Genomic DNA, 26,695 nt, shown 5'->3' with positions numbered 1-26,695 from the left:
TTTGGCTTCCTCTTGACCAATGGAAACGTCGAATCCACCACGTCCCGCCTTTTTATTAGATACTGACCAATAGCCTTCGATTTATAAATTCGCGGAACATTCTCTTTATCCCGTTGGTCTTTGTTGTTAATATACCCATCATATTACTGTCATATTATTAAGTATCCTCTTCTTAATATGTGATTTAAACACAATATTTCAAACTGAATCAAAGTGTTGAAGTTTCCTTTTAGATTTCTGGTTCTTTAGTAAATCCCTCCGACGCCGCAATGGAAGCCCGCTAACGCCAGTTAGCTAGCTAACGTTACACAAGCTAACTTTAGCTAGCAGCTAGCGGTGTGATTTCGTGTTTTTGTTTTGATTAAAGATAAGTTTCAGAGGAAGAAGCTCCAAATCTTCTCCGACATGACGTCTGCCTCAGCTAAGGTGAGTCTGAACCGGCTACCGGACTATTAAAGCACTGTGAGTATAGAAGAATTGAAAACCGAGGTGATTTGGGCTGTTCATGTTTCATAAATTGTCACAGTAACAGGAGTTTCATCCAGGGGTTTAGGTGGATTTGCATGTTGCTGTCTTTAAAAACATTTTCTCAAAGTTTGTGAAAGGGTTGAACAAACACGTTTATAGCTGAAGAAATAATACTTTCACATAACTTTGAACATTGTTGTAACCTACCTCTGTACACCTAACTTTCTACTTGTAAACAAAGCCTATTTCATTTCTGATTAAAGTAAAGAAAGTCAGTGCTATCTGAGTTCTAAATCAACAAAATGAAAACGGTACAAATGTGTTTATGTGGTTTAAAACTCATCACTACGGCCAGAGCATGACAAATACTTCAAAATATTCCACAATTTTAGAGGCAGAATAAATCAGTTCTTTACAGACAAGGATGACTCCTTGTTTTATTGGCTCAAAAGGGGGGAAGCAGTAGCAAAAACTAGCACAAATTCAACATCAGTGTGGCATTATAGAGTGTAGAATTGGCAGTGAAGAGTGCCTTGAGCATCCCTGGCAAAAAAAAACAAAACATCATCACAAAGTGCAACAAAATATATCAGTGTTATAGTGGTAGGGAAATCCATGATTTAAAAACAATAATATAATATGATAAAAAGGGTGTGTTTTTAGTTTTTGTTGAGCATGAGCAAGACGCACTTATCTAGATTAAGGTTACTCTTGTAATATGTTGCACAGGCCAAAAAGTCAGACCCTGTCCTCTGCTCTACAGGTGGGTGAGATCTTCTCAGCTGCAGGTGCTGCCTTCACAAAGTTGGGGGAGTTGACCATGCAGCTGCACCCGGTGTCCGACTCCAGCCCTGCAGGGTGAGGGAGGAGAAGCCCGACGGCAACACAAGACTATAATATTTAACTTGGCGTTCAAGTGGTTGATGTTCTGCAGTGTTATCGACAGACTCTGTGTTTGTGTTTTATCTTCAGAGCCAAATGGACAGAGACTGAGATCGAGATGCTGCGTTTAGCCGTGCGTCGATTTGGAGACGACCTCAACAACATCAGCACAGTGATCAAAGAGCGCACAGTGTGAGTCTGTCTGATAGGATCACTTCACTGATTTATAAACAGTTTACAGTAAAAGAACCAGAGCCTTTTAAATGTAATGTCCAAATGTATGGTTTCCTACTCTACTTTTCTTGTATTATTGTAGTGGTCATTGCTGGTTATAATCCTTCAGAATGACTCTAAGGTCACAACAACTAGACAAAAACTTGGTGTACTTAAAAAAAAGTATGAGAACTTATGTTATACATCTCTACCATATCAACTTGCATTTCAAATAGGGATAAACTGATAATTATCATTATGGCAATACAATATTTTCTTTTGTCTCCATATTCCAGGAGTAGAGCAGTGATTTATCCGGTTTCCTACCCTCAGTCTGGTCCCTGAAGTACTCTCTTACTTCCTTTTACAGGGCTCAGATAAAGAGTACGGTGAAGAGGAAGCTGTATGAGGACAGTCGAGTCCCCATCTCCTCCGAATCCCCTAAGAAGACCGTCAAGAAAACTGCCGTTGCCATGACGACCACTCCAGTCCCTGCCGGTCCCACCATGATCGCTGTGCCATCGTCTCAAGTTGTTGTGCAGACGGGCATGCAGAGCAGCCCTTCTCTGGCTCCGCCCATCAAGAAGCAGAAAACAGCAGGTGAGGAAGGTTTTTACCTCACTGTGCTTTTATTTTGAAACCCTTTGTGACTTGTTTTTGAAGAACGGCTTCACTTCCTGTCCTTAGATGTGACACTGAGCGCTCTGAATGACTCCGATGTGAACAGCGACCTGGTCGATATTGAAGGACTCGGAGATGGATCCTCCAACAAGAAACTCAACTTTGACCAAGGTCGGTGACACAGAGCTGATCAGTCCCCAATTACCAATCAATCTATATCAATGAACCTTTAACTAATGCAGATTTCTGAACGTTACAGTCGTAGTCAATCAGATGTCATCCCTTTTGATGGTTCAGTTTGTCACATTTAGGAGCTTATAAACATAGATGAAATATCACATCTACCACCTGAAAATGAGAATCATGTTTTCATTTCTTTAAAATGAGTTGTTCACATAGATGGAGCTCAGGAGAAATTTCTTTTTTATATCTTGGTCATAATATTGTATATTTTTCTTTTAAATTGAGTATGATTTTTACTATTCACACATAAATATGTGGCTCATATGAAAATAAACATAATTATTTATGTACAGTACATGCTTTAATCTTCTGACCCTGTTGTCTTCTCAGAGAGTTTGAACCTTGACTCCAGTCTCATCATGAACTCCAGTGACCTCCCCCTTCTGTCCCGCTGACCTTTGACCTCTACTCGTGACTCATCAGAAGAAAACAGACCTTCATGTAGGAGACTTGTAAAACATTTAAGCTTAAAAGAACTGTTAGGATTTTTGTGGTTAAAACGGCAGCAGACGTTTATTTAACAGCTCTTAGTTTTAGTTCAAATGTTTTAGTTCATAAGTTTTTCAGTTTGAAAACAAGAATATGTCAAAGTAATCTGACATTAATAATTTGTTGTCTCATTTCTTATGTTCTCGTTTTATATAATCTTAGTTTGAACAGTTTTACATGCAATTCAGATCAATCTGGATAAAGACACTGTTACAAAATGAAAAATGTTTTCAGTTTATTTCTTGATCCACACAGTGACAAATGTTAAGTTTTATTGTCTTTTAATAGAAACATTTGGAAATTTCAGAAATTGTAAACTAAAGCAGCAACGATTAATGACAGATGAAGAAAATGATTAATCATCTATTGTCTTGTTATTTTTCACATTAGTTGATTAGAGGTTGGATTTGCTGCTTTTTATTTGTAAAACATTATCAAAATATTTAAATTTGACTTTATTTGGTCTAAACATTAAACCGATCAAAACATCGTCTTAAAAAGAGATTGTGACAAAAGGAAAAACATGTAAAATTTGTTCTGTAAAAACTCAGCTACATCTAATGAATAAAGGTTTTGAGAAAATATCCCTTACTTTTTGTGAAAGGGAAAAAAAAACAGCAGTCATCTTCACTTAATGTTAAATAGGACACAGTGTTTTATTTTTAAGTCTCTTCATATTTACCAGAGCAAATTATTACAAAAGACCAGTCTTCAATTGAGCCGTCTGCTGGAAATGTTTTTTTCTTAATATTATCAGATCAGAACCAAACCATTTCAAAGATTCACTTACTCTGGAATGAAAAGACAAAACATTCATAGAAGCCACTGGACTGTTATCAGAACAGTTTAGATTATTGATTTGTTGTGATGGATTTATTGATCATCAGTACAATACTGTTGACAGGGTTTAAGAATCAATACACGGTTAGTTTGACCTGATTGTGATTGGATTAAATGGCAAAGAAAACTGTAAAATATCACCACTTTTTTTTTTTTTTTTTTTTTTAAGATTATGACACTGGCTGAAACATGGGATAAGAAATCTGTTTTTCTGATTGAAAATGTTTTTTATTAAATAATTCTAAAAAAAAAAACAAAAAACAATGTTTTTATAATGTTTTGGTCCAAGATGGCATACTGCACAACTTAAAATTAGTTTCAGTTATTCTGCCCACTGAAATAGTACCTTTGACATTTTATTTAGGAAAATATGACCTTTTTTATTGAACCAAAAATCTGCTTACAATGAGATGATAAAGACTGATTTCAACCTAGATGGATGTGAATAAGACAGGAAGGACAGTCAACAGAACAAGATGAAAAAGACAAAAGATGAAAAGGTACAAGATCCAAACATGAAAATGTAAAAGATTAAACAAAGTAAAACAATGTAAGTGTCATAAGAAAAAAAGTAAGTAAAATAATCTTTCGAAGAAAAAAAATTAATTCACAAGAATTTTTTTTAATGAAAAACCAACTATGAGGAAAAAAAAAATCTCTGAATTATACTCAGAACTTTGCAGGAAAATAAGAACTTCTCTAAATTTTTTCACAAATGCATGACAAAATCTCAGTGAATATCAAGTTTTGTTTTTAAAAGATGTGCCACTTTTCATTTAATATTGTGAGTTCAAACATTATCCACCCCTAATATCCTGTGAGGATTTAGACTGAAACACAATCCAAGAAAAAAAAAAAAGAAAAATATATTCAAGACTGTTGATTTAAAGCAAAAAGCTCTGAACAGTTGAGAAGCAGTGGATGAAAACCTTAAAATTAACCACAGAAAAACATGTTCTCATATGATACAGATTCATTTATTGATAGTTTTCATATACAATATAATATATTTATAGAGTGTACATGAAGAGCTGTCACTAAAAACTAAAGTTGTTTTTATAGCCGTCAGGAGGGAATGAAGACATGAATATAGTTTCTGAATTTTCAGTTGCATAAAAATACATCTCATTTGTCTTCTTTAGAGAATTTGTCAGAACAAAAAGAAGAGGAAAACAACTATTTACACTGAGAAAATACTTTTGTGAATTCTTTCATAATGTGCTTTTTTTTTTCTTTTTTAAATTCCCTTTATCATCTCTAGGAAATCTCTAGCAGCCCTTTATAAAGCCGTCCTTCAATCTGGTCAATTAGTGGGTTTTTTCAGCACTTCAATGTCAAACTGTTAAACTACAGCCCCCAAGATGCATTGCAGCAACGGTGTGCAACCACAGCAGAGGTTCATGGGTATTATAGATTCTACAGTCAGTCAAAGAACCAAAATGTAGAGGCTACAGCCAATGTTTACATGTAAAACTTCTGAGTATAATGATTGTTTTGCCCTTTTTTTTCCAAGGCTCATGGGTAGTGTAGTATCTAGAGGGCTGTGTTTTGGATTGATGGGTTTGAGAACTAAAGTGCCGAGGTTAGATTGAACATGAAGCTTCTGATTCAGAAGTTCGCTGCTGTTTTTTGTGCTGAAAAATCAGCGACGTCCCAGGTTGAAACATCACTTTAATACTGAAAACTGCTCACTTGACTCAACGCCCCCAAAACATTTTATACTTGTTTCACTGGCATCATGTGACAAAAATGTTATGGGATGTGAAACAGACACAAAGCTTTGATTTGTACAGCGTTAAAACCAAAATGATCTTTTTCACATAATGTGTCACCAAACAGAACAGACAATAAAACCCGACAGCTCCGACATGACCGAAGATTTGTCGTAATTTTCATGAGCCTTGAAGTGGGAGGAGCTGTTTGGCTGAATCATCAGGAAAAAAAAAAAGATAAACAGCTGTGTGATAAAGTTTCTGACTGATAAAAACATGGAGCCTTTGGACATAAAAACTGAAGAGATGAAGCTTTTTTTAGTTAGGCTATAGAAAAAAAAAAATCAAAACAAGAATGTCAATAGTTTCCTATTTAATGATGCATTTCGTCCACAAAACTAGCAAATAAAATGTCCATCACAACTAAAACATTCAACAGAAGAACAGAGTTTGGATTGAACTGATAGTAAATGAAAATAATAAATTAAAAACTCACAGATAACAGTTTGTAAAACCGTGAGGGCAGAATCTGGTCAATACTGGATATAAATTTTACATAAAACAAAAAGATTATCACACTTTCCGACCTCTCTGTGTATTGAAGCTTTTTGGCTTAAAAAAAAAAAAAATTGTAATAATTTTCTGAAGCTGTTATTTGTGCGGAGTCCACGTCACATTTGGATCCAGCTACAAACAAACGGTTAGTCTTCATTCTCGCCAACAGAACGGAAAGATTTCTGTGCAAAGTTCAAATACATTAAACATTAAAGCGTCACGACAGTTTAATTTGGCAGCGACTTGTTACATCAGAGAAAATCCCTCCTGCTTCTCACAGATCAATGTTAAAAATGTCCACATTATGAAACGAGTATGAAAACTCAAAAGTATGAGTGAAAAAACAAGTTGTAAGAGTTGATTTTATTTTTTATTTGTCCAAAAATGACAGATTTGGACACCAGAATGTGTATGGTTATTTAGTTTAACTTTTTCCTGATTCTCACATAATTTAAACGAGCCAAATTTCAATAAAGTCAACAGTTTGCAACGCTTTTCCATAAATTCTTACTTCTATTGATTAAAATTTTTACATTCGAAGACGAAGTATTTTATTTAAAACCAAACATTTTTTTAGTCAAGGATAAAATAGTAATGTGTAATCTGTTTTCGTGCTGGGAAAACACAAACTGAAATAAAAAATGTTAAAAGATGCAATGCTTCAGCTGCTTAAATAGAACAAAAACATTATGTATATTTTATATTTACTTAAGAATAAGATTCAGTCAAAAACCACCCGACTCTGTACCGTTTACTTGACAAAATCCTAAAATGAAAGCATATTAATATCATGTTACGACAATATTACACTTTATATAATAAAGTATAATTATTGTGACAAGTTGGTCACATTAAATGAAATGTATGAAATTTTCTTGTATAATTTTTGTTTGTAAATTAAAGGGAAACAATAGACAATGTTAAATTACACTGATTTTTGATGTGATCTATTATATCTTAATTTTCTTCGGTCAGTTTTTCATTTATATAATTTCTCCATGTTTTAGTTAAAAATTCTTCAGTTTTAATTATTGTATTAGTTTTTATTACATTTTTTGGTCATGAAAAATTGTCATTGTTGTCTTTCATTCTAAAATCTTTGTAGAGGTTTTAAATTGTCAAATAATGATTCTCTCAGTGTAATGCTGCTAAAATTCATATTGTAATATCACTCTACTGAAGACAATTGTCTTTAGAAGACTTCACGTGTCTTTATTAGGATTTAAAGCCAAATTTTGATGATTAAGTGAAACAGGAAAGACCCTCAGACACAACAAGTCTGGAAATAAAACAAGAAAAAAACACATAAAGCAGCAAAATTTTACAGCATGCAGATCTGTTACCATGGCGACAGAACACAATGAAAATGGTGTAACTGTAACTGTGCAAAGTCGCGACGACAGAAAATGAAAATCAAATCTGTCACTTAAAGAGATTTGGAAACTTTGTTCACGACTCGGATGGAGACGTGTTCAGACTTTTTTTTGGAATAAAAACAGCTTATAGAGACGTACGATGTACGGACAGGTGACACGATGCTGAAACCACCTGATTTAGGCACGAACGATGAGTGAGGATACAAAACTGTACAAAACTGTGCAAGTGCAAAAAGCTAACTGCCTCTGACCCCTGTTGACCTTTCTAAAGAGAAAGAAACAAAAAGCTACTGAGGGCTGACTGAAATCCATGGATCGATTGTTTGTCCATTTTTCAAATCAAAACCAAATCTTGAAAAACAGACAAAAAAAAAAAAAAGCTATAATGACTTGTAAACCAGTGAACGACTGTAAGACTATAACCCCCAAGATGGATTTAAACAACATTCAATATCACCTTAAACAGGAAAACAAGTCTTTATCCACCATAACGTTTTGGTTTAGAAATTAATATTGAACAAGCTGTTTTCTTTGTCTTTTGAGATTTGGTTTTACCTTGAAAAATGGCCAAATGATGGACTGAAGTCGGACAGAGAACATGATGTGGCAGATGAAGAGTGCAGAGTCAGTATTTACAAAGATATTCACATATTCATACACTATTAACAAGCAGGCGGTTTATTAAACCGTCTGCCACCATGAAACGCGGCATCCCGTCGGCTGAAGTGCAACACATGCAGATGAAGATGCCGGAAGTCTGCCACAAAAAGAAACCAGAAGGCTTCAGGCAGGAGAAACCTTTCGTTAAAACACAAAAATCTTCAAGGCTGCATTTACCGACATGTAAAACCCATGTCGGTTTCACTGGTTGAGACTCGGATTAAAAAAAAACAACAAACCTTCATGTTTTCAGTTTGGTGTGTTTTTGCTTCTGAGTGAATTGGATTCAGTTCAGCAGAAATGTGACTGATGCTAAACTGAACTGGTTTAAGTGCTTCTGAGTTCAGATGTCTTCACTTGAGGTTCTGTTTGATACGACTTCTTGAACCTCTCCTGGTAATGACTCATCTTCAGAACCGACAAATATTCACTCAGAAGGGTTCTGGACATTCACAAACGGCGTCCTCTGATTGGTCAGAGCACAGAACCAGTCCACTGACCTGATGGACACTTCAGAGGTGCAGCTCAGAAATGATGCCAAGACCGTACTCAGTTTCCCAAAATCCTCTGCAACATCAAACTTTTGTGATGAATTCAAGATGGAGACGGTGGTGAATCCTCTGGGCTGGGGGAGGCGAGGCGGCAGATATTTTCATTTTACTATTAACGCTTCTTGTTTGTTAAACAGTGACACATTACTTGATGTCACAACAAAGATGTGGATTCTTTTTAAAAGGGAAAGGATCAATTGTACTAAAATTAAAATTTCTTAAATCCAAACAATTACAACTTTTCTGATTTTTAAATTATTTTATTTCACATAACTATGTCCCTGAGGTGATCCAACCTTTTTTCCTAATTCGAAAAATATTCATTTATTTGTGATTTTGTTCATCTCCAATAAATAAATTGCTTTAAGTTTTGTGGCTGAAGTGCTTGTGATTTTTTTTTTTTCTTTTACAAATTACAGAAATGATCCGACACTTCTCTAAAAGTGGAATATAAAATCTTTACAGTATATTCCTGATTTGTGGACATGTGTAGATGTATATTTAGAATATGCTGTGTGTATGTCCACTGCTTTCTCAAAACACTGGAATATCATCTCTTGTGGTTCTAGCCAACATGTCTTCATCAGAAAAATCTCCATTAGGGAAAAAATTCAGATTCAGAATATAATGTTAAATGTTTAGAATACTGAAATATTAGCGTGAATGTATCTGTACTCATTGACTCAGACAAGTTTATCTTAAGTGTATGAGCTGTTGCTTTATTACAGAGTGGATTTAACATCTGATGACAACATCTGATGTCAGAATCTGATATGAAAGGTGTTTAGAGGGGCCAGATATGTTGTTGCGTGTCGTAACATTTGACGCATTGCATAAAAGTTGGAAATAGTCGCATGAATTCGACTCATCGCCCAGCCCTGATTCATCTTCACCGTCCCACTTTTGAGGTTTTCCAATGAATTGAAATCCGACCGGACCGCATGGAATCCAAAACAAAACCGCCGTTGGTTCATCAGTTTCTGAATCTGAGCTGATATGATCCTCACCGTCCAATGAGGCTGCAGAGGAGGCGGGACTTACAGTGAAGCTGGTCTGCGGGTGATGGTGGTGTGTCTGTCTCACCCCACAGTGAAAGGGTCAGGGGTCAGGCTGAGGGGTTTAGTGTCCGGGGTGCTGGTGGGGGGTGAAGGAGGTGAACGACGGGGGAGGAGACTGAGGACTGACGCCCCCTACAGGTGGAGGAGAGTCTGCAGCCGACTGAGACACACTGAGGGGAACAAACGACATTTATTTAGGATTTAATTATGGCTGTATGACAATTATTGTCTTTATTGACCAACCTATTTAACATGTGAAACCTAAGGCTATGTCTACATTAATATATTTTGATTTTGAATGCAAACAAAAATGAATCTCAGTCCGGACTAGTGTTTTGGAAATAGTCACTGTACATTCTAACACAAATGAAACACATTACATGACAGATGACGCCTCGAGATAGACAGACGTATGTGTAGGATATTGGAGTATTTAAACAATTAGACCTCTAGCCTAGGGGTGTCAGACTCATTTTCTTCCAGGATCCATATTCAACTCAATGTGATCTCAAGTGGGTCATACCAGTAAAATTAAAACTTACTATATAACTATACATAATGACAACTTTTTCTCTTGCTTCAATAGCAATAAAAAACATAAAATTATGAAAATATTTACATTTATTATCCTTTCACAAGAAAAAATGTGAATAATCTGAAAAAAGAAATTTCATAGCAAAAACTAGAAAAGCTCTTGGAGAGCGCAGACCTCCGCCAAGGCAGACCCCCCCCCCCCCCCCCCCCCCCCCCACACGCACACACACACACACACCGATCACCACCAAAATTTAATCATTTCTTCCTTGTGCCAGTATCAACATTTCCTGAAATTTTCATCCAAATCCATCCATAACTTTTTGACTTATTTTGCACAGAAACAGACAGAGGGACAAACCAATGCCAGCAAAAACATAACCTCCTTGGCGGAGGTAAAAAAAAAAAGTGCAATTTTAACAATTCTGCGCTTTCTCAGATTGAGATTAGTAAAGTCTGTCTAGTTTTGTCTCAACTTATCATTTGTACATGTGCATTACACACAATATTACACAAACATCTGGTAACAGGCCTAATCTTAAAAAGTTTGGAACTAAAATAATAATTTCTACAATATTAGGTCTCATTAACACAATTTACAGATGACAGGAATTAGTAACAGGAATAATTATGTTAAAATTGCTCATAGTTTTCTTTACACATTTCACGTTGCTCATATTTGATCAGGTTATTCACATTTTATTGTTAAAGGATAGTTTGTAAATGTAAATATTATCATAGTGTAATATTCTTTTTAAAATATTAAACCAAGTAGAACATTTTTAGTTGTCATTATTTATAGTTATTTATTTTGGCTCTGCTCTAGCCAATCCAAGCTTCAGTCTAGAACCTGAAGATCTGTGCAGCTGCCTCATAAATGTGGACAATTTTATAATTTTATCTTTTTTCTGTTTGGTTTGGATTTGTTCAGAGCTATGTCATTAATAAAACTTGAATTATATTGAGCTCTGATGTTGATGGTTCATACTGAATAAAATGTTAACACAAAATGAGACCTTTAATAACGAATAGTTTGAGAAATCACATTTGATGTCATGCATCTTTTCATTCAACATTTTACAGCTTCAATATAGCAAGACTTTCAAATTATCTTATCACTTGTAAAACTACCTGAACTAAATTGAAATCATAAAGAAAAATGAAAGAGTGAAAAAAATAATAATTAAAAAATAATTTTCTGTGTGCGTTGACAGTGATCCTCACCTGACCATGTAGCTGCTGCGGTGGGCGGGGTCAGTTACCCCAGCAACAAAAAGCTTCTTAGGGGGTCCGTCAGACTCCACTCCTCCTGAGAGAAAAGGAAGTCAACACATAATGAATATATTTAATAAAGGAATTAATTCACTTTAAACTCTGGAGGTTTTCATTATATTACATGGTGTTCATCTGACATTGGTATGGAAACGATTAGGCCGATCAAAAAGTGAGACAGTTAATAGTCTAATCATTATTCTATTAAAAACATACACTTTATGGAACATTTCTACCACTTTTGGAACAGCTTTAAACATTTGTAACACTCCTATAACCCATGTGTAAGAACGAACACTTCTTCATCTAAGTACAGATGTAATACTTTAGACTTTGGTCACATGACTCCCAAACACTTTTCACACTTATTTAACAATCAAAATATTGCAATACGATTATTATCAAAACAATATCTAGGGATAAATCTGAAGTCTATTAAACCAGGCAAGTGTTTCTTAAACTAATTTGTCAGTACTGTCGTAAAGAGTGACAAATACTTTATTACACTTACACTATATGGACAAAAGTATGTGGACATGTTGAATTCAGTTGTTTCTTTTCTAACAGGTCTCGGATACAAAACAATAATGACTAATGTCATAATATAATTTTATACTGTAATAAGTTAATAAACATCATTGCATTGGTTAGTTTTGTTTAAATTGTTATCTTAGCTTCCAAAATGCCTGCGAGATGGTTTTTACTTAACATTGATTTTATTTATTTAATTATTTTATCCATGCCTATGATTCTAAATGTTCTACCTCTAAATTTAAAAAAATTATAAAATTCATGCTCTGACTGTAAATAATAATTTTCTACAACAACGAAACCATCTACTTTCTTCACATCTCACTTAGGAAGAAAAATCTCCCAATAAACTTTAAAGAAATATTAATATTTATAAACTATATGGACAAAAACATTGGGACACATCATGTCTACAGCTGTAAGATGTCCTGTTCATGATGATGTGAGATATAAACATCAGTATTTCCTTCATAAATTTCTCTCAATGTTGAGAGAAATTCAGTAAAAACCATCTCTGAGGCATTTGGGAAGACGAGATAACAATTTAAACCAATGCAATGATATTTATCCCAATATAAAATTATATTATAACATTTGTCGTTATTGTTTTGTATCCCAGACCCCTGTTAGAAAAGAAACACCTGAATTCAACATGTCCACATACTTCTGTCCATATAGTGTATCTTTAATACTTCTGAAACAGCTCTGTGGCAGGTTTGTTACTTTCAGGACACTTGTCTACAATATAGGGTGTCCCCAAAAAAAAAATTAACATCATTTCATCACCTAATAATTTGTTTAAAATTTAGGTTATCTTAACGAGAATCTGCCAGGAAGATGGATTTGACGTGCTAATGATGGAGACAACGTGCTATTGAAATGGCTCCCACGCTCACCTGACCTAACACCGTGCGATTTCTTTCTGTGGGCTTACGTGAAAGAACAGGTCTATATCCCACTACTTCCCACGTGTAGAGGAACTCAGGAGGAGAATCACTGAGGCTCTGATGAATGTTACACACGACATGCTGCAGCGAGTGTGGCAGGAACTCCACTACCGACTTGATGTGTTCCACGTCAAAAGTGGCGCACACATTGAACATTTGTAATCACTTTGGAACATTATAAAATTACCACCCCCCAGAATTTTCAGTTTGAAATTTGTAGAATAAAACATTGTATGTCCAAAATAAGTCCCATCATTTCTCTTGACCAGGGCTCTCAAACTTATTTTCTTTCAGGTTCCACATTCAGCCCGATTTGATCTCCAGTGGGCCGGACCAGTAAAATAATAACAGAATAACCTATAAATAATGACAAGTCCAAATTTCTGTCTTTGTTTTAGTGCAAAAACACCCATTAAATTATGAAAATACTTACTTTTATAAACTATCCAAACAAAAAAGATGTGACAACCTGAAAAAACTAAAATTTCTTAAGAAAAATTGGTGCAATTTCAACAATATTCTGCCTCAACTTATCATTTCTACATGTGCATTATGGATCAGATCTACAAAGACACTAAACACTGAGTAACGGGCAGAAAATTGTTGAAATTGTGCTTAATTTTTTTTTTTTGGCATTTCAGGTTGTTCATATTTGATCAGGTTATTCACATTTTATTGTTACAGGATAGTTTGTAAAAATAAATATTTTCATAATTTAATGTTATTTTTTGCACTAAAACAAAGACAAAAAATTGAAGTTGACATTATTTATAGGCATAGCGTAATTTTTTTTTTTTCTCACATTAAACCGAGAAGAAAATATGGAGTCATTACTTTTTGTAGGTTTTTATGCTATTATTTTATTTGAGATCATATTGGTCTGCATGTGGAACCTGAACTAAAATGAGTTCAACAGCCTTGATTGTGGAATTCTTACACTTTGCAAATTCATCCTATGGGCCGGATTGGAACCTCTGGTGGGCCGCATGTTCGAGACCCCTGCTCTTGACCATGTAGTCACCCTGATATGGACGTCTCAAATTATGTCAGTTTTTTTGGGACACCCTGTACTTTTGCGAAACTATGATATTTTCCTAACACTTTTGTAACATTTCTGTATCATCTGTAACGCTTTGAGCTGTGATCGCTGTCATGTGACGGGTCCAGGCTGCAGTATCACAGCCTGTGGTGGTTTTACGTACCTTTCCGTTTGAGCGGCGTTAGTGGAGGCCACCTCACGGCGCTGACTGCTGGTCTGCAGGACAACAAACAGGAAACACTCAAATATCGTGCATCAAGTCAAATGACTGAACCCGGAGAGTGGCTTTTATTAGGGTACCTGAACCTCCTGGTGGGGCTGGGGGAGGAGTTTGGTGTGATGCCGCTGTCCTGGGACTGGATCCACTGAGACACAGACAGCAGAGCATCATGGGATGAGAACAATATAATGCATATTTAGTCATTTACCACATTTCAGGGTTAGACGTCATTTGTTACTGTTTGGTTTTAATGGACTCTAGATATGGAATGGAAATTTACATTCTTTTTTTAAGTCAAATAATAATAATAATAATAATAATAATAATAATAATAATAATAATAATACACTTTATTTGTAAGTGCCATTCAGGGAAACTCAAGGACACTGTACACCAAAAGATAAAAAGACAGTAAATAAAATACAAACAAAAAAAGAGTAAGAAATGTGTAGAATAATCAAGTCATTTCTTGTTGATTTGATTTGTTCATTCATCGTGACATTGTCGTTGTCATCATCATCATCATCATCATCATCATCATCATCATCATCATAACAACTTCTCAAAATAATAATAATGAAAAAAACAGACCAAAAAAGGAGTAGGTAAACCACAAGTATATCATTTAATTTTTCTTATTACATATACTGCTATAAACATTCGTTCTGCATGTTTAATATGTAAAATGTACATCTTTATTATGCCAAACAAAAATCAGTTAAATTGGTCAATTAAGCTTACTGTTTTGACTAATTGACTTAATCGCTAATTTGTGCACAAGTCAGTGTGTTAAAGATGAACCAGATTAATTTGGTCCATAAAACTCACCGCTGGTGTGTGTTCATGCCATTGACTGACTGGAGGAGCTGGGATCAGACTGGAAGCACTGGGAAATAAACAGAGTTCATTCAGCCTGAGTCTTTAAATGTCTTTCTGTATTGTAGTTTTAAACCATAAACCACAACAAAAAAACAAAAAAAAACAAAGTCTGATAGCGTCTTGGAGAACCACCTTAGACAAAAAATACTGTTCTCATATACATGTGACTAAATACATGTAACACACTGTATATTTGGCACAACTGACTAATTACTATCATCTATGAAAAAGTATTAGGGTCACACTGAGGATAAAGAAAAATAGATATTTTGCAAAAAAAAGTAAGGATATACTGATAAATGTAAAACTCTTGGCTGATAAAGATATCTAAAATGACATTAACAGCCGATGCTGATATTGTTAGTTTCAATTATTTTACTTTGTTTTTGTTATTTGTTTGTCATTTATCCCCCCTTAGCAGAGGAATCTGGATTATAAATAAAAAGAAAATAGTTATTATTCAATCTTTCATCTTGTCTTTGAATTAATACAGATTCATATAAATTTATGGAAAAAAAACAACCAACCAAAAAAACCCCCACAAAAGATAAATATCTGCCATTGGAAAATACATCATACAGTCACAGAAAAAATTATTATACCATCAAAAGTCATTAAAAACAATGGTTATGCAATCAAGTATTAACTCCTGTGTGTATCATGTGACTAAAACAGACAGAAAAGAAAACATGGAACACCTACAAGCACTGTTTTTGGTACTACAATGCCATAGCTATTAATATAAAAACTTAAATGATTTTGAAAATAGCTAGATATCAGCTCTTAAATTAACCTACTATGAGCTATTTTTGTTATCATTATGTTTGTTAGTTGTACCAGGCATTAAAATGAAGAAGAAATTGAAGAAAACAAGGGGTGGTCTAATATTTTTTTCTGTGACTGTATATGCAGATACAGATAATGGATGATATCAGCAAATATTGGTTGATACCGATGTCTGGACAACATATCAGTGCATCCCTAAAAACTGCCAAAACATTATGAGAATATGGTTGCAATATTTTAAGGGAAAAAAAATTTAATATTACTAGATGGTTTTTTGTAATATTTCAAAGTAAAAGTCAAAACATTGTGAAAATATAGTTGTGATGTTTTGAAAAAAGAAATCATATCATGCGAGTTGTGTCAATTATCAGCTGACTTTTTTCATGTAACAGAAGGACTTTATTTTCAGAATACGTATCTCTCTCTCTCTCTCTCTCTCAAAAAAACCATATTTTCTTCCACTTAATATTTATTCTCTAAATATCAGGTTTTCCCCTCACATCCTAACACTAAAGACTAATCCAGTGTGATCTTGTTCTCATATTATAGGAGGTCAGATTTTTGTTGATGAATATTTACGAAGTACACAACTGTTGAAGTCAGAAAAAAATCTGCAGTATTTTTTTGTGTACTCTAGAGTGAAAACAGACTGAAATCATCCTGTAAACTCTGATGTCAAACAGGTTATCAGCTCTGTAATGTCAACAAGCCTTTGACAAAGACAGTGTTTGTACCTTAGTCTCTGCAGACTCCCTCTGAGTGTCATCTCCATATTCTCCTCCTGTGACACAAACACACCTTCAGTCATTATATTATACATCTTATATTTACTAAATTTACATAGTACGATCAGATTATATGATGTGATGCAGTATGTTGGGACTACTAATTAATTTACAAATGATCTGAAATTGAATTGATGATTACAACCTTACAATATGTCATTGAAATAAATTATAAGTTTAAAAATAATTCTGTCCCACTGTAACAAAATAGTTAAAAAAAATCTATATTTGTCTTTAGAAATATGACATCTAAAGCATCAGGATGTTCTTGTGTATAAATGTGGGCCCAAAATCTGTCAAAACATACATCAAAAGTTTACTTCACATTTTTAATAAATAAATAATCTGTATTTAAAAAAACTTTAATCTGAGAAGAGACAAAACATACATAATCTTAATACTCACCAAACACTATTCTTTCAAAAAATGGAGTGACAGTTGCATCTGTAGCTATTTTTCTCTACTTAATTTCATTTTAACCTTAAATACAAAGAACTCCAACATTTTTGACTATATAATGCACAGGTGTCAAACATGCGGCCCATGGGCCATAACTGGGCCGCCAAAGAGTCCAATCCAGCCCATGGGATGAATTTGTGAAATGTAAAAATTGCACTGAAGATATTAATAATCATTTTAGTTCAGGTTCCACATTCAGACCAATTCGATCTCCAGTGGGTCGGACGAGTAAAATACTCTCATAATAGCCTAAATATAATGTAAACTCCAAATTCTTCTCTTTGTTTTAGTGTTAAGAAAAGTAAAATTACATGAAAAGGTTTACATTCACAAACTATTCTTTCACAAAAACTGTGAAAAACCAGAACAAATATGAACCTGAAATGTCTTAAGAGAAGTAAGTGCAATTTTACCAATATTCTGCCTGTTAATAAATGTTTTGTGTATTTGTAGATCCACAGTGATCTGTAAGTTGTAATGTACATGTATAAATGAGAAGCTGAGGCATAGTATTGTTAAAATTACACTTATTTTTCTAACAAAATTTCAGTTTTTGTCATGGTTGTTCATGTTATTCACATTTTTTAAAGGTTAGTTTGTAGATATGAACATTTTCTCCAGATGTTTTTTTTTTTATTGAGCCAAGCTAACTTATATATACAGAAGTGTCGTTTCAATGCTCATTTCTGCTTATATCCAAAATATAAAATAATTAAAAATAAAACAAAAATACAGAGGTATTGGATTTGTATTTCTCACAAATATTTAACAAATACAAGTAGGGCAGGGTTACCTCCTAAGACTTGAAACATTGTCAGGGCTGATATTTCAAAGAACAACGGGTACATAAAAATAAAGGAAACAAGTACACAAAACAAAAATAAACAACAGGTAAGGCACCTGAGGAACACTGGCCTTTCATCCTATTTTCCAAATAACCTTCCCCCTCATCCTTACCCTCCCCATATCTGGATGTAAACATTTTCATCATGGAATTGTACTTTTTTTTTTTACTCTTAAACAGAGAAAAGTTTGGAGTTTACATTATTTATATATTATTATGTTATTATTTTACTGGCCCACTTTAGATTATATTGGGATGAAAGTGACCCCTGAACTAAAATGAGTTTGACACCCGTCTTAGACTGAAGAAGTAGAATTAAATAATAAAGTCATTTTATTTGATGCCAAATTTAGCTTCTTCTCTATATTTTAGAGGTTTGTGATGCCTCACCTGTCTCTTCTGGTCCAGTCTGTCTCCGGTCAGAGAGAAGGGAGAGAGAGGGACAAGCTGGAAGACAACACACAAAAAATAACACTATGATTTTGACGTTCTCTGTGACCCCGGAGCTCTTGAACACTGACTTTGTTACGGCATTATTTCCTGTCAGGCATAAAAGTCACTTGTACGCAAACGTGATGAAATCTGATACCACGCACCTGTGACGGACAGCTGGGATTGATGGACACACTGCTGCGCCGGTATCGAGCTGAAGACACCGGACTGAAGACAGTCATGCCATCACTGACAGAAAAAGAGGCACACAATATGTTTTTATTCTGTCGGTTTACACTGGACACACAAATGAACAGCTGGAGATTTCATCTGTGGTAGTTGTATTTGAAATGTAGTAGAATAAAGCATCAGACATATCTGTGAGAAAAAAAATCTCAAATTTAAATCTTAACAAATCAAAGAAGGTAAGAGGAGAAGGACAATATCACTGTTTTATAGTCTAGAGCTAAGATGGGTTTATGTGGATGTCTCATGAGCTGTAACCCTATCACTCACCTTTGCACTAAAGAACACACTTATTAGTACATGCAGGTCATGGTAAATACATGGGGTCAGTTCTTAATGTAAAGAAGAATATTTTTAATAATGCACCAGGTTAGAAGCTTTTTGCAGGACTGAGTTATAAAACACTATTATAATAATAATTGTTGCACTACATTTAGCATACTGAAATATAACTTTATACATTATATTATTACAATATTATTATTATAACCTCCAGCACAAACCGTCTAAAAAACAGTTTTTATCCCAGGGCCATAATTGCACTGAATACTGCTGGACATTAATTAATTACGTGGAATGCTGAATGTTGTCCAGAGTATATGATGATGTTTTATGTGTCTTTTATACTTCTAGTAACACTCTTTTTTTATGCTGCTTTTTAAATATTTATGTGTCAGGGCCTTTTATATTTTAGTTTTTATACTCTTTTATATACATTATTTATACTGTTTTTAAGGCACCTAGGACGATTGCACTTTTTAATTTCGTTGTACCTGTACAATGACAATAAAGACATTCTATTCTATTCCTTGGACATTAACGGCTATGATAATCACAATATCATTTTGTATTTTAAACATTGTTACTATTATGTAATACCTTTAGTCTTTGGCTTTTATTATTTATCCTGGCAACTAAAACACAAATGTGTCAGTGTTTTGGTGTTTTACTGTGTAGTCTGATCAATACATTTGTTGTAAATATTTGAGCTCTCCATTCTGAAGTAATGCAAAATCATTTGGAATACAGCATTAAGATTATACAAGGTCGTAACAGCTTAATACAGGTTTCCACACTTATTTGTTGAAGAAAATTCAGGACATAAATAGGGAAAGTTCTGAATTCAGGGCAAGTTTTCATTGAATGGCCCCTGTGCAAACAGGACAAAACTATTTTAAAGGTCTTTGTGTCACTGTTTGGATAGAATAAAATATAAGATGAATCAAAGATCGGTTCCTATATATGCACAAAATCAAATCTCATAGTTAAGAAAACATGTCCTGGTAAAACACAGGTGTCAAACATGCGGCCCGGGGGCCAAAACCGGCCTGCCAAAGGTTCCAATCTGGCCCGTGGGATGAATTTGCAAAGTGCAAGTTAGGGCATCAAACTCAAAAATAACATCATAATTACTTATAAATAATGACAACACTATTTTTTTTTTCTTTGATTTAAAACAAAAACATTAAATTATGAGAATGTTTACATTAACAAACTATCCTTTAACAATAAAATGTGAATAACCTAAAATGTCTGAAGTAAATTAAGTGCAATTTTAACAATATTCTGCATGTTACTAAATGTTTTGTGCCTTTGTAGATTGGATCTGTAACGCATATGTATGAATGATAAATCGAGGCAGAATATCGATAAAATTTTAATTACATTTCTTAACAAATTTCATTTTTCAGGTTACTCACATCCTTTTTGTTTGGATAGTTTGTAAATGCAAATATTGGGATAAATGAATGTTATTTTTTGTGTTAAAATAATTTGGAGTTGTCATTATTTATTGGCTATCACGCTATTATTTGACTGGTCCGGCCCACTTCAGATTAAATTGGGTTGAAGAAAATGAGTGTGACACCCCTGTTGTAAAATAATGTAAAAACAGAAATAAATGTAATGTTTTTGAATAGAGCTTTGGTGGCGGATAGGTGCAGTACCACTGACCTGACGCTGGTAATCATGGGGGCGCTGTTCGACCTGCGGAGTGCCCCGCCTCCTGTTCCTCCTGCTGCGCCTGCGCATTGGTCCACTTCCATCCGTTCCATACCGCGGTCCGCAGGCCCGACGGAGGCAGCGCCTAATGCCGGGCTTAGGACCTGTCGATGGCGGCGTCGGGTTCTACTCAAGCCCGGTGGAAGCCCGACCCGCAGGCCTCACCTGCAGCAAACCCCGAGCCGCCAAGTCAGCGGTCTGAACAACGAAGCAGTTTGTTTTTTTTACCGCATTTCCTCAGAAAAACACCGTATCCGTGGGTGACTGCGACTCAGACGGACATGAATAACCCGTAGATACGCTTCACTTGCTGCTGTTTGAAACGCAAATTTTATCGCTGTTCGAAAGCGAGATAAAACACGGGAAAATCCTCCACAGACAATAACTAGTCCTCACACAGGTCAGACTCACCCGGGGCTCCCGGCTCTTCCACCCCACTTTCACCAACAGTCCGCACAGGTGACGTGACTTTTGGGATTAGCTGTTGAGCTAACTTGGTTTGCAGTAAAACCTCCAGTCACGGAAAACCGCTAAGCAGCTGTCCGAAAACAGTCTCACTCGGGCCGTCCTCAGTCCGCATGAAGAACCGGTTCTACTGCTCCCACTAACACTGAGCAAAGCCCCGCACTGCCCCGAGAAATACTGAAATTTAACAGTTTGAAAGATTTTACAACATAGTCCTTCACCAAATAGAGGTAGTTCACCAACTGTGAAAACAGCGCCGCTCAATGGACACAAAGAGAACTGCAGCTTTAGAGGCGAGAAAGTGACTGAATGACGAACAAGTCAAACTTTTACCCTAGGCGAGAAAATACAATGTAACAATAAATTCAAAGAAATACATGTTAAAATTTTGCACAATATATATGTAACAAACTCATATCTCTGTAAGTTTTTAGACGTTGAGATTAAGTGCACTTTCTGTAACAATGAATCAGAAAAAAATAATATTTATTTTATTACTGTGCATTCAAGTGAGTTCTGGTCTCGATTAGAAACTTATATTCTGTGCAAAATTAAAATAAGTGTGAAGATAGAATGTAAAAACATCCCTTATTTTGATCCCAATAATGACAAAATTCTGTTGGGTTTCTGTAAATTGGCTTAGAGTCTGGTTTTGACCAACTCTATATATAAAGTGTCATGAGAGAACTATTTTGTTGTGATCTGGCACTATATAAATAAAATTTGATTGATTGAGTGATTTGATTGGTTTTTCCCCTGTAAGTCGCTTTGGAAAAGAGCATCTGCCAAATGCATAAACATAAAATTGAATTTTTTCTAAATTTATTAATTTTGTTTGGGAAATTTCACATACACAAAAGTAGAGTGTTTAAAGTAACCCCCTGTTTTAGTTTTAATTGTGAATTTAAGAAATACATCAAAGCATTGAGATATTTAGATTCAATGAGGAGCATAAAAACTGTCAAGCTATACAATAAATGGTTTAAAGAGGAAGAGAGTTAATGTTATTTTTACTTAATTGGAATTTCTGTATTTTATTTATTTTTCTTATGTTGATTTATGTCTTTTCGTTATTTATTCGACTGTTGAGAGCATATGTCTGTCATTTTTTTGTACACTTCAACTGGTGTTTGTGCACTGTCTTTGCCTTTATGGACGACGAATATGTGGTTGTGCAATATTTGTGCCTTTTTCTAAATTGAATGTTTGAATAAAGCATTTTGAAAAAAAAAAAAGAGAGAAAATACAGTGTCTCTGGGGTTTTAGATGGTTAGGTACAGAAAAATAATGGCTCATTTAACCCTTTCATGCATGAATTATGAGAACCTTTGTCAAGATTTTTTCTTGAGTGTTTTTATTCCTCCTTAGGCATGAAAAAAAAAACTGTGCTTGAGGTTTTTTTTTCATGTAGTTACAAAAATGTCCATGCATTTAATTTTTGAAGTAAAGAAACGTGTTTAAAACCCAATATCAGAAAGTGAGATAAAAACAACGGAATAAAAATATTTTAATCCTGCTAATCTGATGTTTTCTCACATTTTAACATATTCTAATGCTAGTGATTATTCACTTCATGTAGCTAATATGCAAAAAAACCCAAAAAACTTTATGTCTTACAAATAACAATTGATTTACACTCAAACATGTTGGTGCAGATCAGGTTTATCTAGAACACCAAAGTTACAGTAATGGTATGAATGTCAGTGTATGGGATGATGCATAAGTGTCCACTGTGTTGGCTGATATGGAACTAAAACAACAAAAAACCCATGAATATACAAGAGAACAGCTGGAGAAGAACTGTCCACTGTAGTGACCACTGTGCATGAAAGGGTTAAATACTCTGACCCCCTAACTACACTTCTAGGATTTGACAACTATATTTAGATTATATCACAAAATAACAATACATTTGAATATTCTAAATAGATCTCTGACCAGAAAAAAAATTATTTAGTTGTAATTAGGTCATTTAACATAAAAAAAAAATTCCATGTATAGAAATTAGAATTGTGTCTAATAGTTAATTCTTCTTTACACATGAAATATAATTACATTTATGTAGGATATGAGATTATGGAGAGAAAAGTCATTTTCTATTAAATATTTGACATACTTTCTGTTCTCCTTAAAAACTCACTTAAATAGAGACAAATCAATTATTTTTCAACCAAATTTTTGAATTGCTAATATGCAACAACTAAAAATTAGATGTTGAAAACATTTGTTGTTACTTGACTAAAATTTATATAGTTTGCATACATTTCTTGTTTTATACTAAACCTCAACATTTGTGCATACATTTGTGGATATTTGACTTAAAATTCACATTTTTTGCATACTGTGCTGTTATTAGACTAAAGACTCTCAACATCCACATTAAGGCTTTGGTGTGATGTCCTGTATGAGGTGCAAAAAGAATGTGGACAGTAAAATTTTACATCTTCAAACAAATTTGTTGTTGTTTGACTAAAAACATGACATTTTTTTTTTCCATCAATCTGTTGTCATTTGACTGTGTAAAATAAAGTGTCAGTAACATGAGAGGAGCAGCAGAAATTTTAAAAGAATATAACCGCAGACATGTGAACGACATCACAGTGACATTACAGACATATTATGTGAACACTGCAGTGTTTCCCCGTCTGCTTTGAGTCGTCATCCTTAAAAAATGGTGAAACAGGACACCAGGAGGCTCGGCCTTTAACCCCTTCACTGCCTCTGAACAATCCAGCGTCAAGTAGAAACCAAAACAAAGACCTGAACTAGAAGAAAACAGTGAGGTTTAACTGTGTCTTCAAAGACCACAAACACTTTACACAGATCATCACAGCCTCTAAGGACACTTAGACCAACACAATCCTTTTTTATTTTCCTCTATGTTGATTAAATATTTAACTCATGTCTTTCAGAGGATATATAATGTATTCTGATCCCAACTTTGACCAAGTTACGATGATTTTTGTTTGTATTAAAATGTGTGTTCTGGTTTTCTTCAAATGACTCTCATTTCAGGTTTTAGGAAGCTCATCCTATGATTTTAAGTCTAATAAAGTTACATTTAACCATAAAGTGACAATAAATATAACTTTTCAGAAGTTTAAGTGTTTTTGACAAACTCAAAGCTGATATTTAGCGTATTAGCTATAATAGCCAAGCAAACTTACAAATGCTCAGTTATACACTGAACAAAAATATAAATGCACGACTTTTGTTTTTGCTCCCATTTTTCATGAGCTGAACTCAAAGATCTAAAACTTTTTCTACGAACACAAAAGGCCTATTTCTCTCAAATATTGTTCATAAATTTGTCTAAATCTGTGTTAGTGAGCACTTCTCCTTTGTCCTTTGCTGAGATAATCCATCCACCTCACAGGTGTGGCAGATCAAGATGCTGATTAGACAGCAGGATTATTGCACAGGTGTGATTTAGGATGGCCACAATAAAAGGCCACTCTAAAATGTGCACTTTTACTGTATTGGGTGGTCCAAGGGGGTCAGAAAACCAGTCAGTATTTGGTGTGACCACCATTTTCCTCGCACAGTCTTCTTCACGAATTCTCTGAAACAGCTTTGGAGATGGCTTATGGTAGAGAAATGAACATTCAATTCACAGGCAAAAGCTCTGGTGGAGATTCCTGAAGTCAGCATGACCAGTGCATATTCCCTCAAAACTTGTGACATCTGTGGTATTGTGCTGTGTGATAAAACTGCACATTTTAGTGTGGCCTTTTATTGTGGCCAGCCTAAGGCACACCTGTGCAAAAATCATGCTGTCTAATCAGCGTCTTGATCAGCCACACCTGTGAGGTGGATGGATTATCTCAGCAAAGAAGAAGTGTTCACTAACACAAATTGAGACAGATTTGTGAACAATATTTGAGAGAAATAAACCTTGTGTGTACACAGAAAAAATTTTAGATCTTTCAGTTCAGCTCATGAAAAATGGGAGCAAAAACAAAAGTCGTGCATTTATATTTTTGTTCAGTGTATTTATGACACTTCTCAATACAAGCGTCATTTTTTTTAATATTAATATGTTAATGCATTTAGGTATTGTATATAATCCACTTAACCAGTGGCAGATGCAATATTCACATCTTTTGAGTAAGAGTACCCGTACTACAGTATGAAAATACTCCATTACAGTAAGTATTCTGTAATCAAATCTGACTGAACTAAAAGTACAAAAGTATTAATACAAAATATCCTTAAAATACTGGAAGTTACAGTGCACAGTTAGCTGTTTCACAATAATCTATGTAATTGTATAAATGCATTAACATAATCATGTATTACTGTAATAATCTGCAAAGAATTCATTTGTAAAATATCAATATTTGAGTCATTTTTTAAATTTTATATTATCCATAACATGATGGATTTTACTTCATTCAGTTACTCAAGTGTTTCACAGAAGAAGAAAAACAGATTAATATCAATGTATAACATAACGTGTTTACAGTAAACAAAACAAAACAAAAAAACAAAACAAAACAAAAAAATATATATATATACATATATGTTTTTTATGATTATGACGTGATTAGATAGTTAAACATTAAAGGCTAAAACAAATGAGGTTAGTATATGAAATACTTCAACACTATGTTATAAAGTTAAACATTTCACATTATATAAGGTAAACAATACATTATGTCATGGACAGTTTCTTGTTATAACACGGTTATAAGGTTATAACATGAACATTTATTGTTATAATGTGAAAGTATCGTGTTGTAGCCTAATATATGTAGTTATAACATCACAGTTTTTGTTAGGATTTTGTTATTATTTTACTGTTATATAATCAGGTTTTATCTAAATATAGGTTGTAAGTAGTTAAGTAGCTATAGCTAAGAATAAACTTTTTAAATGAATCCGATATTGATGACGATGATTGATTCTTCTACTGTATAAACATATAATTTTAATAACACACTATTTTTGCACATATATTTATGCATATTTGTTTTAATTATCATATTGATAATATATTGTCCAGTACATATTATACAAATTGCTGTTCTGTGTTTTAATAGTGTTTTCATTTGTATACATGGTCTATATATGTATTTAGAGCTATATATGTGTATATTTCAAGCCTTACACATATGTATGTATATTTTTGTTGTACTGATAATTTCTTTCCTACTACTTTTTTATTATACCTGAATAGAGCAACTGTAACATACAACATATTCTCCCCTGGGATTAATAAAGTATTTTGACTCTGACTATTGATTGATTTGTTGTTTATTTATTTATTTGACCTTGTAGCTGTAAGTTAACCTAATCAAAGAAAAAAAAAAAACAGTAAAAACAGCAACTGGCCAAGGACATGGAGTGGGTATATGTATAAAACTACAGCTTATACATTTTAAAAAATACTCTAAAGTACAAATACACAGTTAAAAAAAAAAAAAAAAAAAAAGAAATACCTCGTAAAAAAACGGTATTATTCTGGCAGTAGGGGTGCTGAAAAAATACTGTATAATAATGGTAAATAACCATCTCATAAAAATATGGTAATTTTCCATAACTAAAATACAGTTTTTTGCCCTAACTTTACATGAGATTTTGCTTT

At 34.1% G+C, this 26,695-nt stretch overlaps 2 protein-coding genes across 2 annotated transcripts; one reads left to right on the top strand and one right to left on the bottom strand.

Moving 5' to 3' along the window:
- Positions 1-69: 69 nt before the first annotated feature.
- On the top strand, positions 70-3,628 carry bacc1 (BPTF associated chromatin complex component 1). Its single transcript, XM_030153832.1, has 6 exons — positions 70-426; positions 1,232-1,326; positions 1,441-1,542; positions 1,934-2,163; positions 2,251-2,355; positions 2,758-3,628. Exons 1-6 carry the CDS (start codon positions 406-408, stop codon positions 2,820-2,822), a joined length of 618 nt encoding a protein of 205 aa, XP_030009692.1. The 5' UTR covers positions 70-405; the 3' UTR covers positions 2,823-3,628.
- A 1,089-nt stretch (positions 3,629-4,717) lies between these two features.
- LOC115432822 (protein FAM122A) lies at positions 4,718-21,368 on the bottom strand. Its single transcript, XM_030153831.1, has 9 exons — positions 20,596-21,368; positions 18,561-18,645; positions 18,355-18,411; positions 16,611-16,657; positions 15,040-15,097; positions 14,292-14,356; positions 14,155-14,207; positions 11,427-11,511; positions 4,718-9,838 (listed from the first exon to the last, which is right to left on the bottom strand). The coding sequence occupies exons 1-9, from the start codon at positions 20,694-20,696 to the stop codon at positions 9,730-9,732; spliced, it is 660 nt and encodes a 219-aa protein (XP_030009691.1). The 5' UTR covers positions 20,697-21,368; the 3' UTR covers positions 4,718-9,729.
- Positions 21,369-26,695: the final 5,327 nt, after the last annotated feature.

This window comes from Sphaeramia orbicularis, chromosome 14 (genome assembly GCF_902148855.1).
Source record: "Sphaeramia orbicularis chromosome 14, fSphaOr1.1, whole genome shotgun sequence".
Lineage (NCBI taxonomy): Eukaryota > Metazoa > Chordata > Actinopteri > Kurtiformes > Apogonidae > Sphaeramia > Sphaeramia orbicularis.
Note: the sequence above shows the minus strand (reverse complement) of the source record. Positions and strands in the feature narration are given on the sequence as shown.